General features: G+C 25.9%; 2 protein-coding genes across 2 annotated transcripts; one reads left to right on the top strand and one right to left on the bottom strand.

Annotated features, from left to right (window-relative positions):
- Window positions 1–1057: 1057 nt before the first annotated feature.
- On the bottom strand, window positions 1058–2794 carry LOC124911599 (1-aminocyclopropane-1-carboxylate synthase 7-like). Its single transcript, XM_047452103.1, has 4 exons — window positions 2594–2794; window positions 2375–2506; window positions 2139–2299; window positions 1058–2051 (listed from the first exon to the last, which is right to left on the bottom strand). The coding sequence occupies exons 1-4, from the start codon at window positions 2792–2794 to the stop codon at window positions 1136–1138; spliced, it is 1410 nt and encodes a 469-aa protein (XP_047308059.1). The 3' UTR covers window positions 1058–1135.
- A 10942-nt stretch (window positions 2795–13736) lies between these two features.
- LOC124911907 (transcription factor MYBS3-like) lies at window positions 13737–14520 on the top strand. Its single transcript, XM_047452439.1, has 2 exons — window positions 13737–14041; window positions 14121–14520. Exons 1-2 carry the CDS (start codon window positions 13750–13752, stop codon window positions 14453–14455), a joined length of 627 nt encoding a protein of 208 aa, XP_047308395.1. The 5' UTR covers window positions 13737–13749; the 3' UTR covers window positions 14456–14520.
- The last annotated feature ends 3675 nt before the right edge of the window (window positions 14521–18195 follow it).

The following is an 18195-nucleotide window of genomic DNA, read 5'->3' as shown; positions in this document are numbered from 1 at the left end:
AAGAAAGAAAAGAAATGGTTAATGATACAATCAATTACTATTATTCTAGATACGTCATGGTATAACATTATTTGGACTACAAGATCAAACCAGACTCGTGCCGTAAGGTGTTGGGTTAAGTCCCGCAACGAGCGCAACCCTCGTGTTTAGTTGCCATCGTTGAGGTTGGAACCCTGAACAGACTGCAGTAAAAAAATATTTAGAAATTCAAATTCAAATTCAAATTCAAATTCAAATTCAAATTGAAAATATCAAATAATTATGAATTTTGTAAATATGAGTAATGAAATAGAAAAAACCGAACAAATTAATGTCTAGAAGAATTTTATTAGAATATATCAAATATTCTGAATATAATGAAAATTGATTTTTAAGTAACAACAAAAATAAAAAAAAAACTCATAAAAATTACGAGAAGTATAAAAGGGTTTACAGATTAAAGAGAAGTTTGTATGACTTTTTACTAACAAAAAAAAAAATCACATTCAGTAACTTCATTTTTTGTTTTTTCACTAAGAAAGGTATCATAACAATTGAAATGTATGAGTAATAAACTATTCATTAACAAATGAAAGTATTATTCAAATTAAAAAAATTTGGTTTACAAAATCGATTCAACTAAATTCAATCTCTGATCAATTACGACATCAACTCAAATATAATGGTTAGAAACAAAATATTATGATTCATACTTAATAATGGTAAGAAAAATATATAAAAAACCAGGAAATTAAAAACAAAATATTATGATTCATACTTAATAATGGTAAGAAAAATATATAAAACAACCAGGAAATTAACTGTCTTAATTAATACAAAAAACTTTTATCATCCAAAAGTACAACAATATTCTTCAACAACAAAAAAAAATACATAAAAAAAAAAATGGAACACTGGTCACACAAGAAAGAAGGGAAGGTCATAATTGTCAAGCTGTCCTTCTGTACACGTTATGGGACTAAAGTCGTAATGAAATGACTGAAAACACCCCGGATTTGAATATATATATTCCTCCCACAGGGACATTCAAGTCAATTCACAAAAAAAACCACGTCGCTACGGCGGCGCACAATCGGACAGCCTGTCAACTGGGTCCTACCCAACAAAAAAAATATGGTCAAGATGGTAATATTAGCTAGTTTGGTTTACAATCACCGGCGCCGTTGCCGGAAATAGGTTTCCGGCCGCCGCGTTTCCATTCCATTTTATCCACAAAATCACGTATCCTCTTTAACGCAACCTCCAACGTATTTTCACTCATATTAGCAAAACAAACCCGAAACCAACCCGGTTCAGAACAATGACAAGAAGAACCGGGTGAAATATTCAACTTTACTTCATTTACTATCAATTTCCAAATCTCCAATTCGGATTCCATAGTCGGATCTTCAAGAAACGGACCCAAATTCATCCAACAAAACAAACCCGCATTTCCTTTCAAACACTCGATTCCAGCTTCTCTCAACCCGTTAACAATCATCTCGTATCTTCTCTTCAATCTCTCGCGATTAATCCTTATATATTTTTCCACGAATTTCTCGTCAGACAACATGCATGCAAGAAGATGTTGTGTCTGAGAAGAAATCAACGTGAAACTCGACATTCTTCTCGCCGTCGTTACGACTTTATCGTTGTACGAATATATCGTACCGACTCGAAACCCGGGTAGACCAAGATCCTTGGAGAGACTATAAACAATGTGAACTCTTTCCTTCTCGTTGTTTTTGTATTTCCTATCTTCCAATATCTCGGCCATGCTCACGAACTCTGACGATGAGAACACAGATCCTGAATAGATTTCGTCCGATATAAGATGAATGTTTTTTTCCACCACGAAGTTTAGGATCTCGTTGAGGACTTTTCGTTGAATTGTTGCGCCCAATGGGTTGGAAGGGTTCGTTATCAGAACCCCTGCAACCCTTAAGTTCAAGCCGCGTGCAGTTTCGTACGCGGCTTCTAATGCTTCGGGCGTGATAGCGAAGTTATTCGAACTTTCGCAGTGGATTGGGACAATGTTTACCCCTGTTCTCCATCTCAAATCTCGATCAAATCTACATCCATTAAAGAAAAGTGTCAAGATTACAAAAACTCATGTCTTTAAGGTCATGAGTTCGAATTTTCACGAAAAAACTACTTACCCTGGATAATAAGGTGTTGGTATAAGCAAAGCATCTCCAGGGTTAGCCAAGATGAAGGTAAGAAGTTCATTGGCAGCAGTTGCACCAGCCGTAAGAACAATTCTGGTTGGTTCAAATTTAGCTCTTCCTCCTCTTATTTGCTCCATGAAACTTGCCATTGCCTGATCATGACCATCATCAAAATTGATTCAATATTCTATATAATTGAATGAAGATATTTTTATTTGATTAATTACCTTTCTGAAAGATAGGAGGCCATGATAGTCTTGAAACAGGGCATTATCTCGAAAGCCAGAATTAGTTTTCTTTCCAAACAGAGCTTTTTCAGAGTGTTTCTCCAAGTACTCTTCCACCAAGTCAAACGAAACCTGGAATTTGAAGAAACCTTATTATAAATATATCGAGAGACAAAGAGAGATAGAAGAAGATTGTAATTATGATTTATGATTGCTTACTTGATTCTCAGCCAATCCCATCTGTATAACACCAGATGGGTTATGAATTTCATGATATGGGTTTTCATCATATGCTTTCCAACCAGAAAAATAGGGAGAATCTTCTCCATGGGCAGATGAAACAGCAATCTTTGAGAGTTCTACACTTGGTGATTGTACTTCTTGATCATCAGTATCATGAAGCTCTAATAGTATACCCATGTCTATGTTTGAGAGATGGAAGAGAGATGTGATTATGTTCTGTCAAATGAAGACATTATGCAGAGTATATATATAAAAGAAAGGGAGGAAAGGCGTGACACCGGATTATATGACATTGAAATAATGAAATTCTCCTCAAAAAAATATAAGTGATGGATGATTGAGCCCCACGGGAGCAATTAATTAGGAGGATCAGAGGTCAGAGGATGGGTCTTGAAATAATATATAAATATGGATTAGTTTGATACATCTTATTCAATTCAATCATTAGTCAATTATTTAGTTTATTTGATGCAAAAATTTATTTGTATTGTTGCAAGTTGGTTTGTAAGAGATTAAATGGGATTTTGATTCCACTTCTAACTTCTTAAATGAATTGAAACTCATAATTTTGAGGTCATAGCTTTACATATTTAATTGTTGTTGAAGAAATTGTTCGGATTCATATATTTTTTTTAAATAACTTGAATTATTTAAAAATATTTAAAATGTATTAATATATAAAAAAATATTTAAATAAAAAGTATTTTAATATTTGATTAATGAATTAAGTGATTGGATAAGCAGTGAAACCATGTTTGATTAAGTTGAGTTATTTTATATACTATGAACTCATTAACTTAATTTTAAGTAATAAAAATGATTATTAAGAGATCAAAAGTTACGAGTTCAATTCTCACTTAAAACGTCCTTAACTTGAATTAAATGTTAGATGATTATGTTTTATGTTAGTTTCTAATAAAAAAAATAATGTTTATATGGTTCTTTGTAATGAATTGCAAATCTACATGAATTTATAATTAATTAAGAATTAAAATGAGAATAAGAATATTAAGATATATATTATTATATCTTTAACTTAAAATTGAATCAATAAAACATAAATGGATTTAGTTTGATTCCATCAAATAATAATAACATACTTTCATCCCACAAAAATAGTTTAGTGGTATGAGTCGACTTAGGAGATCAAAATGTCACGGGCGTTTTGAATAGAAGCGGGTGATTGTGATTGTATGGTGTCATGCTATGATTGTATGATGTCATGCTAGTTTTCTTTAATTATATATTTTTTTTAATAATAACTATGTCGATCAAGCCTGAGGGATAAACGATAAACACTATAACCATGAAAATGTTATAAATATATAACATGATCCTTTTCAAAATAATTAAATAAACTTATAAGATTATATAAAAAAATGAAAAAAAAAAAGTATAGTTTTGATTCACTGGTGCCAACCTGTTATGGTTTCATCAGCATTTCAAGCTTCCAATTGGTCACAAAAATCTCCACTTCTTTTAAAAAAATGTGTGGTGGTTAGGATTAATAGCTTGCTTGCTAACTTGTTGTTCTTCTCCATACTCAAAAGCTCTCTATTAATTTTATATCTTAATCTGTCAAAACTAATTCTTAATTAGCTAGATTAACAAAATTTCCCTTTTAACTAATATTTCTCCATCATCATGGTCTTGATGAGAAAAATAAACAAATATTGTTGTTCTTATTGGTATGGTTGATAAACTTAAAATGAGTTGGTCTTAATAGTAGGGACCATCACACTAATCATGGCTTCATATAACATTTTAAATGAGTAATAACTATAATTATCTTATATAATTTTAAGAAAGAAAAAAACCCATAAAATAAAATACAAGGTCAACAACCAATTTGTTGTAAATTATTCACTTAAAATGGTACCCAATCTCCCACCTCAAATACTTGGTGCACACACTTAAAATCCCATAATTAATTAAGAGCAAATGTTGAAATGGTATTCAAGAGGAAAAGTGCTTCTAAGATAATAAATCTTATTATTTAATTTTTACTTAAAACGTTTTAAATTAAATTAAAAGTCATAATTGTGTATAGTCAGGTTGAATTTTTACGTTCAAAAATAAAAAATAAAATAATGGCAACTCACTTATTTTTGTATTGTCGAGAAATAACTAGTATTTGAAGTCTTTTGTAAAGTATTACTATGATTCATTGTGTAATGCCTGAGTCATTGAATAATTGCTGAAAAATTTTGATTGCTGCGGCTGATATGACAAATCTATATATTTTCAATGCGTATCATTCATAATGTTAATATTATTAATATTATGACGTTTTCTGATATTCATTCGGAAAAGTCAGTAGAATTGGTTAGAGTTAATTGTTTTTCTTGAGAACTTACGAGTTTGATAACTTATTAGGTAACGTGAATTTTTTATATCATGTTTTGTCGTTGTGTTTATCCAATTTTTAATATAAATAAAGAGTAATGAATGATGAATATTAATTAGGGTGATCATAGTCCATAGAGATGTTATCAATAATAGGTTTGCTAAATAAACATAATAATTGTTTATGTGGATGAGACTGGAGGCCTCGTGGAGGTGCATGAGAATATTTGAGGAGATCTGATTTAAGTTTGATAATTAATTAATACAAAATTATTATGATTCTGATTTTGCATAGAGAAAAGTGACAAGGAAATGAAGATATGATGACCCCACATCTTGCGATTCCCCTTTATTCTTTACAATAAAAATAAATAAATAAATAAAATGATATAAACTAAGATTCTTAAGTTTGGTTAATCGTGTGCTCGCTAGCTAATTGCGGCTCAATTACTTTGTAATCATGTGTAATCACATGCTTTTCTTAGTTGTTAATTAAGCCTAGCTACTAATCATATGCTAATCCCCATACATTACACCATGTATATATATTATATAGGATCAAGACTCAATTGACTAACTACTTCATGCCACTTTTTATATTAATTAAATCACAACTCACCCCTAATTAATTAATAAGAGACTAATTTTATTAAGTTTAATTTTTACTAAAAATGTTTCAATTTATAGATATGAACCTTCCTTTTAACTTCAAACCTTTATGATCAATGATCATCTTTCTCAATTGAACTTGTTAAAAAAAATATAATATTTAGAAAGGACATAATAAGGTAAAGTTTTTTTCTTAAATAATTCATTTAAATTAAAAATGATAAAAATCATTTAAACACAACGAAAAAATATAAAATAAAATAAAATAAAAAATAAAAGTACAAAGTTAACAAAAATTAACAAATAATTATGTTGTAATTTTGATAGAAGATACAAGTAAAATGTTATAAAATGTAAAATGTGGTAAAGATATTAGAAATGGAAAAGTAATGTTGGATTTCCATGTTAATATATGTTAGTTCTTTTTAATTAAAAAAAATTATGTAACTTGAATATACAAGTGATATAAATTGTTTAAATTATTATTATTTTGTTTGAAGAATAATTTTTGTATAATGTGTCTTATAAATTTGTATTTAATGCATTATATAATAAAAAATAGTATAAAATATTTTTTTTTTCAATCAATTAAAATAATAATACAAACTTAATTTATTTCTATTTGTTATTATTATAATTATATAGCATTATCTAGTTTATAAACAAATCCTCTTAGTGTATTTCATAATAAGTATTTATTTGTCAACAACAACAAAATTTGTATCACTCTAATATCATTAATGTACTTGACAATGTTAAAAAATAATAAAACCATGAATATACCTACAAATAATTAATAATTATATAAACAAAATAAACTATTTACTTATATTTTAATTCAAATTAAATGTTAACTACATTCATATCATTATGCTAATGATATGAAAGATAACTTAAGTAATTCAAGAAATTGAACGTCAGAAATGAAATGAATCAAAAAATTCATGTTTGGCTTGAGAAAGGATTATGGTAGTTTTGAAAGGTTGGTATGAACTCAAAACTCATGTACATTTTTGTGGTAAATAGTTAACTACAACATGATCTCAATAACAACAATTTTCTATATTACGGATTATGGTTTAATTATGAGTTATTCTAATAGTAACGTCTCTTAATCTAATCAATAGTTTCATTACAAATTTTTAAATATAATAAATAGAAACTTTTCGTATGAATAATTACATCTTTTTGCGGGATGGTTAATTATGCCATTTAGATTATAATTATTGAGGTATAAATATATAGGTCCCTCCATCATGATTCATGAGTCATGGCAATTGATTCTAATTATTGGTAATTAGGTTGGCATGCATGAGTATTAAGGGTGGTGGTGATTAAACCATCATGATTCATGTCAATTGATTCTAATAATTGGCAATTACCTAGGTTGGCATGAGTATTAAGGGTGGTGATTAAACCATCATGAGTCATGTCAGTTGATTCTAATTATTGATTCAGAAACTGTGGCATGAAAAATCACTTACTAGTTAATTAAGTCCTAAGATAAATTATATAGAAAAGTCTATAGCTAAGATAAATATTTTAAGAGTCCTAGCTATCTTATCATTGGTTAAATTAAAAACTCATTTAGTCACAGGATTAGAAACTAATCCCTTCTTTAATGGTCAATGGAATGTGGGCTTTATGGATGTCTTTTGAGAGAAGGCCCAAAATATAGATATTTTTTAAATGTATTTATTTAAAAACCTTCTCCAGTGAGTTTACTATATATATTTGTGACAGATCAAACCATTGCTGATTATTACTTCCTCTTAATATGGTGGAAACGAGTGTACAAATGTTGATTTTAACATTTTTTTTAGATTTACAAAAAATAAAATGTGAATAAAAATAAATAAAAAATTAAGGAGACATATCACTTCTTTACATCAGAAAAATTATTTGTGTAACGAGTTTAAGCCCAACACAGATTTAACTTAACTTAGATCACCCCCAAAATATTATATAAGAATATTAAAAAATATATATATATATATATATATATATATATATATATATATATGAAACCGAAATTTTAATTAAATTTCTATAAAATTAATATAATAGAAAAATTTCAATTTCAATTTTCACCTTTGAATTAATAAAAAAGTCGTCAAACCTAAGGAGTGATCACCGACACTATGTACCAACATTTGATATAGGTCGTAACAAAACATTTGTTATTGAATATAAATTATTTAAATAAAGATTAATTAACATAAAATAATTAAAAGAAAAAATATATTATTTTTTTTTATTGAAGGACTTTCTTTATATATGTTTGTATTGAGTGTCAAGTGGTTCATATATATCATCATATTAGGGTGGGTTTGAAAATAATTCATAAAATATTTTAGGATGAACTCCAAAAATAATAAGAATGGGCGGGTTTGATTAGGCTTTTATAAGCTCGTTTAGTGTTTGAGCGTTTGACGTAATAAGATGTTACAATAATTTTGTAAAATAAGTTCACGCAAAAAATTATAATCAAACATATTTTTGCGTTTAAACTCAATTTTTTCTCTACTCCTTGTTCACATTTGAACCTATAATCTCATTGTTTTTCTTTCATCATTTTTAAATATTTTTTATTTATTTATTCTATGTAATTTATTTAATCTATTTAATATATTTTTTAATCATTTTATTTATTCTATCTTATTTATTTCATCTATTTTTAATATTTATATAAAACTATTATAATAATAAAATATACATTTAAATACATTTTTATATATTATTTATAATATGTATATATATTTTAATATATAAAATAATTAAGCAAAATATGAAATATAAATATATTGTGAATTTTTTATTTTATAATTATAATTTTAGAAATTAAACTCACCTTAAATAATTAACTAAAAGTACCGTTTATAATAATAAATTATTTTACTGTATTGAATTAATCATTTAAATATTTAAAAAATTTAAAAATATAAATAAAAATGGAGAAAAAAATAATATCATTTTCAAATAAAAGAGACGAATTTTAAAATATTATTAAATATTTATATATATATCTATATTTTTTATATTATATTTATATTAAGTATATTAAAAAAATTAATATATTAATATATTTATTTTAAAATATATATATATATTTTAATTTAAGTCATTTATTAATATTTAAAATTATATATTAACAAAAAATTATAAAAATAATATATTAATATAATTTATTTTCAAATATAATATTTTTTAATTTAAATCATTTATTAATAATTAAAATTAAATTAATAAATATATGTAATATTAATTATTAAATAATATTATAAATATAAAAAATAAATAAATTGAATCGTATAAGTTAAATCAAACTAGTTTGAATCAATAAAATATGATTTGTAAAAATTATCATAATAGTCCTTAGGTAAATGATAATTATTAAAAAAATTGGAATATGCATCATTAATATTAATTATTTTATAAAAATAATATTTATTATAAAAAAATAAAAAAAAAATATTTAAAAATACCTATAAATTATAAAAAAAAATAATACTATCAAACAAATTCTAAAAAATAACTAAATTTCAAAATTATAATTAAATTATGTCTAATTAAAAAATAATTAATTTAAATTTTATCTTCAGCACCTCAATCCAGATTAGTTATCTGTTGTCCTCTATTTAATATTATATGAAATAAATTTTATTTATTTATTTATTGTTTATCATTCATTTTTCTGTTTGTTTATTAGTTAACAACTATATATTATTAGTCAATACATATATTATTAATCTTTATTGAAGAAGGAACCAAGAATAAAAGTTGGGATAAATTTTAAATGAAATGGGTTACTTTAGGATTTGAAAGGAAAATTATGAATACATTTAAATGGATGAAAGTGAGTTTTTTCCTCATTCTTTAAAAAAATTAAAAAACTAAATAGTGAATTGAATTGAAAAAAAAAATAGAGTATATATCATGTCATATTTCTATTATATATATATATATATATATTATATATATATATATATTATATATATATATTACTGAACCCTGAGCCTTGTCTTTTGTGTATTATTAATTAATTATATATATATATATATATAAAAAAGTATCTATAATAAGGATTAATGCGTTTAAAATCTCGAGATAGTGTTTGTATGATTTTAGATTTTTTTGAGAAGACTAACAAGTCTAATTTAGGTAAATTAATTTTTAAATTAGTCAAATTCTTATTATTTTAGTTTAAAATATTATAATTTTACAATTAATATATTATAGTTTTATAATTTTATAGATAATTTTTATTTTAAGATTTTATACAAGTTTACGAAATAAAAAAATTATTTATTTGAATAAATAAATTAAAATAATTAATTTATTATATAACTCATGATTTCTAGTTATACTCTATAATTGAGTTCCATCTATATATAAAAGATCATAATTATATAAATAAATACTAATAATATATATATAACAATTTTTTTTTGTTGTTAAAAGTAAATTTTCAAGATTTTAGATAAATTCTCAATTTTACAAGTTTATAAATATTCAATAATCGTGAGTAAACTCTCGATTTTAAATGTGTTGTCATGGTTAATAAACTTTCTAGTGTTATTTTTGTTAATTTACGTTACATGCTAATATCTTTACCCTATTCTTGATGTTATAAAACATGGGACTTAATTTGCAAGTAAGCTCTTCTTTTTAAGTTATATATTTATGTTAAGAGTACTTAATTAATTATGTAGGAACATAAATACCCTTTGGACCCTCTTAAAAAGGCAGCTGTTTAGTAACCCCACCAGCCACTATCCTTCATAATTGTACTTAAAATAATTAACCGTCTTGACTAAAGTGTGAGATTTCATCCTTAATTAATATCAAAGATCCATTTGCTTAATGTGGGTTGTGATTAGATTTCTCAAAACATCTCATCATAAAGCTCATGCCACTTTAAATATAAGTAGTAATACCTTTAACAATAGCAAAATCTGATTAACTTTTGTTTTCTATTCACATCTAAAGCAATCTTGCCTTAATTTGTTACATTGCAAAAGATGCGCAATCCAATTTAGTATTAATTATATCTTCATAACTGTTGTATTGATTTAAAGAACACGTCTTCATTCATAAGAGTGTCACAAAGTACGGAGAATTTGTATTTGTTTAAGTTTAAATAACTCACTCGAATTGATCATTGGTTCGAATTGTTAATGTGAGTTTGTATTTATGGTCTAACCATTGGCTTATAAATATCTCCACTTGCCTTTAGGAGATTATATAATATAGGAGAAGCCATTGATTAAACCATTTGCTCAAGTTTAATAAAATTGATCAATTAGGGGAAAGGTTGTTTAAGAAAAAAGATAAAAAATTATAGATGATTTATATATATTCTGTCTCCACATTAGATTAGTGTCCACATGCATGAATTCACATGAGAAGGAGAAACAATATTGTATAGTTACCATTAAAATGGAATATACTAAATTCTTCTTCTATCATTTCAATTTTTTAATTCATTAGAAATATAAAATTCATTTAAAAGTATGCTTTTTACAAAATATCAAAAGAAAAAACTATAAACAAAAATTGTGAAAAATCATCCTCACAACACCTAAGTTCAAAAATAAGATATTTATTGTATCCAAGCTAATCAAATTAAAAATATCAATTATAAGAGTTTTTTTTTTTAAAAAAGAATTAATTTTTTAAATTCTAAAAGGACATGAGAAATTAATGAGTAAATAATAAAGATAATGTTATAAAATCAAAATTAATAATTAATTATCTAAATATTAAATTGCATAAATAATTGAAAGATAAAAATAAAACTTCAATTATAAATATTCAAAGATGAAGTAATTTGTTGAGAATTTCTCCAAAAACAAACTCATTTGAGTTTTTAAATGAGAATGGTTGTAGTAGAGCAATTCGAACGAAACTAATTAAACAGTATTGGAAGAATTTTTACCAGTCGATTGTTGATAAGTAACGCTGTAAAATGTCATGTCAAACAAAATTTATTCATCTACATATATAGTCGAAATAGTGAGAAATACATACAAATTATGGAAGGATACATGTAAGAGGTCATTCATATGAAAGATCAAATCGAGTAACTTTTTATTGAAAAAATGAAAAATAATTCTAGACCCGATTATTTCGTCTCATTTGCTTCTAAGAAGAGAACGGACACGGACTCGAGAAATGATCACCAACATAATTGGAGGGTATGTGCAGCAAACGACCCACCGACGATTAGAGGTATTATTCGGATTATAAATCCGAGTCAAAAAAACTAAATCAACTAAACATGATGCCGAACCAAACAAAATGCAACATTAACTCAAATCTGAGTTATAAAAAGAAAAACAAGACACTATCCGATGTTAAAAAAAATCATTGGAGAAATTGACCCTATCAACTTCTATAGAATTTATTTTCATTTTAGAGAGAAAAAATATAAGATTGGTGTTTGGTTTATTTATTAAATTGTATGAGTTATGATGATCAAATTTAAGTAAATTAAATATATATTCTAAATCAATTCATATTGTCTAATACATATTCAACAAAATTAAAATGAATAAAACTTATACTTGACCCAATTTATTGCCGTGAAAAAAAAAATTTGTCCAAAGTTTTTCCTATTAAACTAGTGTGAGTCTCTCTACAAATTTTACCCCATATAATTACTAGGAAAAAATTTTAAAAAAATATATATACATTGCACATTTAATTGGTAATAAAAAAATAAGAAGAAATTCTCAATTTTCCAAGTCAAAGTCAAAGTCAATTTTTTCTAATATTAATATTAGTCATCTTCCCAAATTCTTTAACAATACATACTCTTTGACCAAAATGAAAGACCATATTTTCTCGTAGAATTACTAAATGCATTCATACATAGATGTAGATATGTTATTAATATTGATAAAAAAGAGTTAATGAGTTGAAATTAATAAATATAATTAATATAATATATTAAATAATATAATATATTAAATATAATATAATGATAATATATTTGCAAGATATAATATCAATATTATATTATATTATATTAATTTCTTTATATAGACATTAAATTAAACTTATAAGGAAACTAATATAATATCGATATTATATCTTACCGATATATTATCTTCCTATTATATTTTCAATATATTATATAGATTATATTTGTTAGAAATATATAGTTTATATGTCCATCTATACAAATCATATTTTTTTTAAGAAAAAAACTCATGATTATACGTGCCAAAATTACCACTTTCTGTACCATACCACTTTCTGTACCATCTTCTTTAAGGCTGTATTCAGTAATTAGTTTTTTAAAAATAAAGAGAGAGAAAATAACGAATAATGAGTGATGATTTTGAAAATGTAATAATTATTTATTTATTTTTTTTGATAAAAAGATTTAAAGAAAATTGATATATATAAATAAAATAAATAATAATAATTTAAAATAAATAATATTTTAATATTTTGGTTAATGAATTGAGTGATGTAATTGATGAATGATGTTTGATTTGTATGGAGTTATTTGAAAAATCATACTGAATAAGGCGTTAGTGATTTTTTCGTCCCTCACAAATTCATAATTAAGTAATTAAGAAATTGTAGTAATCAATTATTACTCTCAAATTTCAAACATCATCAATCCAATTCCCTTGAAATGGTAACTCATATTTAACGGTAGAATACATTAACACATTATTCTCAAAGTTATAAGCTGAATCTTCACACAAGCAAAAGATGATCCAAAATAATATATATATATATATATATATATATATATATATATATATATATATATATATATATATATATATATGATTATTTAAGTCATTTGAGTAAATTTTGCTTTGTTTGATATTATAATCGTTATAAGTCCGGATAAATTTTGTGAAAATTTTTAGCCGGTTAAGATTTCAAATTTACGCATAGTATAAGGATAAATTAATAAAAACCAAATGCTTTGAAAATATCAACGCACTGAAAAACAATATTGTCCATCCAATCATCTCTTAATTAATCTTGTTGTGTGCCCATTTTTCCCATAGCCCCACCTTTCAAACATGATCATAAATAGCACCAACCCAAGTTTTATTTATAAATATCTCTTTCTCTCTTAATTCGTGTTCTATAATCTGACTAGTGACCAAGTACCGATCGAGCTCCATTCCAAGTGGGTGGAGATTAAAATGGCAAGAAAGTGCTCACATTGTGGAAACATAGGCCATAATTCAAGAACATGCACATCATATAGAACCAACACGACAACTACGGTCGATAATATCGGTGGGCTAAAGCTATTCGGGGTTCATCTCGACTTATCTTCTTCCTCCTCTTCCATTTTCATCAAGAAAAGCCTAAGCATGGATTGTCTTCCCTCGTCATCATCCCCGTCTCATTTTACTTCTTTACCTTCGTCAAGACTTTCCCTCCAAGAAAACATAAACGGGCTTTTAGGTCGAAACCAAGAGAGAAAGAAAGGTATACATTGAATTATTTATTTTTCTACAATTTCTTAAGTCCATATGGTTATCTAACATATTGAAGAATGATTCTATAGGGATGCCATGGACGGAGGAAGAACATAGAAGGTTTGTAGAAGGATTGGAGAAGCTTGGAAAAGGTGATTGGAGAGGAATTTCCAACAACTTTGTGAAAACAAGGACTTCAACACAAGTTGCTAGTCATGCTCAAAAATACTTTCTCCGACAAGACAGCCACAATAACAAGAAGAGGCGTTCAAGTCTCTTCGATATGGTATCCGAACAAACATCTTCTAAGTCGAAGAAATATGTTCCTGACTTAGAGCTCACGCTTGCGGTTCCAATGGGGACTAGCCAACCAAATTCTTCTTCGAGTCCTCTCTTATTATCGAACCTATTAGCATCATATTGACACTAAGAAAAGGCCAGCCAGTACTGAGATTTGTTTTACAAAAATGCCTTAAATTAGACATCAACTTCTTGACAAGTTATATAACACCTTATCATAGATATTAATTATTGTATTGCTAAGGAAAATGTCCTTATCCCATGTTTGTTTTCCTTCTTTGGTAAACCAAAATAAATAGCATATATGTTTAATTAAATACTAAATGTGTAAATCATTTGTTTTAGTCTTTTAGATAATAATGCAAGATTGAAAATACCAATTTTATTTGAAGAAGTTTGAGATACATTAGAATATTTAAAATCATGATATTGTTAACAGTCACACTTTTTTTTTTACTTTTTTAACACTTAATTGGTTATTGAAATTTTTTATTTAATAATTTTAAAAAATAAATAAATGTATAGATAAATGGGTTCATGACCTAGCTATCTACTATAATAAATACAAATTTTGATACAATTTTACTTACTAGGAAACTTTACTAGAGCTAGTTTGAGAATTATTTTTAAAGGAAATATCATCAAAATAATCATAATTATTTTTTTAATCTCTCGCTATAGAAATTATTATTTAAAATACCAATTAAGAATTTGATGTAAATAAGTGTCACATCAATACCTAACAACTTCACTTCATTGGTTAATAATTGGTTTATTATGAAGATTAATATATATATATATTTCTACGTGACTCAAATCATGGAACCAAGTAGACAAGTTAAAGTAAGAAACAAAGGTACAAGACCCCTCAATTATTTTATTGTCTAATTAAACTATGATCATGATATTTACATTCATAAATACAAAATTAAGATAATAACAACCAAGAAGAAAAAATTGTGAAGATTTAAATCCTCTCAACTAGTTCATATTCTTGAGTTTTTCAAGTTTTTTAGGTAAAGATTAACATTATTGTTATCCGAATATTTCTTAATTAGTTGTTACCTAATGAAAAAGAAAACGAATTATTATTATTAATATAGTTGTCATCTTCGTAAATTTAGATAAATTTATGTCTTATTTGCTATTTCGATCCATGTCTATTTGTGTTTGTCACAAATTGAAATTAATATATACCTAGACTAGCTAATTAGTCCTTAATCTTAAATCAAGAGTTTTGAAATATTAGGTTAATTTAGTGATGAAAATGACTCATAATTCTACTCATATATACCATTTGATAGAATATTTGAAACAAGTAGGACACAAATCTTGTAGAGGATGATAAGTAAGATGAATAAGAAGTAAATAAAACAAGAGATATTGTGAACCTTTTAAATTAGCTTAGTACTAGATTACTAGTTCATGTTAGGTGTAGATTAGAAGTAACTTTTAAATTGATTCAATTGTTATACCCAGGGGCGGAGCCAGGATAAAAAATTACCTGGGGCTGACTCCAACTTGCATCTCAGATTTAACTTTCTATACTCCGTTTTTTTTCAATAAAATTTCCACGATTATTCAAAGATGGAGACTCGTCATGCCCTCTCAATGCACACGCTTGCAAAGTGAGCCACCAAGTGCTTTCAATAGTTGTTCTAAGTCGTAATCTGTTATTTTGTTTTTCATCTAAATACTATGCATTCAGTACTTTGTCAATATGACAAGGATATTCATTAGATTATCAAGATATTCAATTGCCCTATTATGTGGTGAAATATTACATCCTAATGCATAACAAAAGAGCATCTATCATCATCATTAACTCGCTTTCAATATTTGAATTCGTTTATTGTAAATGTAGGTTTTTGGGGTTGCTTATGTTCAAACAAGAAACATGGGAAACAAAAAGCAGCATCTTTCAAAGGAGAGTATTCTAACCAAGTAAATTTCTTAAACCAATGACTTTGGAATCGTCGATTTTGATTTCCAAATTTGATCGGCGGGTACTCATCCTTAATAAGTTGATATGACCCCATCTTATATTAGTTCGTCTAATTTCATCCATTTTATTAAAAGGATATTTCCATATCGGAATACGTAATGCTGGATCAAGAGAACTTACATCAACATCAATTCTATGAGATTTGTTAGGTTTTTGAGCAGGGATATTAAATTCTTTATTTAAATACCGAATCAAACTAATGTAACTATTTTAACTTGTTTATTAATATTAATTTATATTTTCTTATAAAATTTTGAAATAGTTTAAAATTAAGAAATATAAAACACTATTATTATTTTAATTTTTATATTTTACCCTTATAAATAATTTGTATTATTAATTATATTAAAATAAATAAAAAATAATGTATAATTATTATATAAATATAATTTTAAAATAAATAATATTATTATATGATTTACATTATTTTATATATAATTTTTTATACTTTATTTATATAAATAAATTTTATTTATATATTAATTAAAATTTATGGATTATTATAAATATTTGTATATTAAAAAATATTGTTAGTATAAAATAAAATAATTATGAATTAATTTATAGATAAAAATTATATTTTAAAATATAATAAATTAAAGTTATTTATATAAATAAATATTATTTATATATTAGAAAATATTGTTGGTATAAAATAAAATAATTATGAATTAATTTTTAGATAAAAATAATATTAAAAGTGAGGCCAGGATTGATCACCTGACCTCATCTTCACAGTTTAGAAATATTGCCATCTGGGCTAAGAGTCATTTATTTAATATATATATAAAATGTTGTCTTTTAATATTTTAATTTAGGTGGGGCTGGAGCCCACCCTAGCCCATGTGGCTCCGCCCCTGGTTATACCGATCAAATAAGATTTGTCGGATATAAGATTTTGATACGATAAAAAATCTATACATTATTACTTCAATCAGAGTCGGATCTACGTTAGGGGCTGACATAGACTCAAGCTCATCCCGAACTTTAATTCCTATATCTGTCTCTGCCTTCAATAACTATGAGACATGTCCAATAAGTAAGTTGATCAACCAAACAAACCATGTCCAGTCTAAGACAAGACAATAGTGGCTCAACCAAACATAAACTCTTCTATTTGTGTAGTGAAGACGAAACAAAGCAGATGAAACGTTCTCCGAATGAATTGATGTTTAGGTTACCTATTTTATATATGAAACGTTCTAATTACCTATAAAAGATAACAATTAGGAACAACAAAAACTGTTTATAATATTTATGTTTTGCTTGATCCACTATATATTGTCTCAAAGACGCATCTTCCAAGGTTCCGTTTGGTTGAGTTTATGGTATCTTCAACTCACCATTCAATTGGGTAAAACTTAAAAGCAAGTGAGCAATATCCCCTAGTGGGTTAGGATATCATTTAAAAACAACCAAACAAGGCCAAACCGCCCACAGAATTTGAAAGAAAACACTTTTAAGGCAGCCCTAGCTTCATGGAATAACATGCACACTGCCCCCTGTTTTGAAATTAAACTAAATTTTATTCCCCACCATGAACAGTATGGGGCGGTTAGATTTGCGGGCACACGAATTTGGGCTAAATCTATATTATTTTTTTATGGATAATTTAGGTAAAGAAAAATCTCAAAACTTTCAACAATCTTAAATGATAGTTACGAAAATTTTAAAATACTATCCTATTGACATTATATGAGGTTTGATTCGTAAGAGAGCTCGTTGTCCTCTTAGAAGATCTTCGCAAACATTGCTTGATTTTTTTTAGACAAGTGTTTTGTTTTTGTCATTATGCTTAAATGACTATTTATTTTATAATATTATTACATTACATGCTTTTTTTTTTAAAAAAAAAAAAA

Source organism: Impatiens glandulifera, chromosome 8 (assembly GCF_907164915.1).
Source record: "Impatiens glandulifera chromosome 8, dImpGla2.1, whole genome shotgun sequence".
In the NCBI taxonomy this organism is placed as follows: Eukaryota; Viridiplantae; Streptophyta; class Magnoliopsida; order Ericales; family Balsaminaceae; genus Impatiens; species Impatiens glandulifera.
This window is presented reverse-complemented; position numbering and strand designations above follow the sequence as displayed.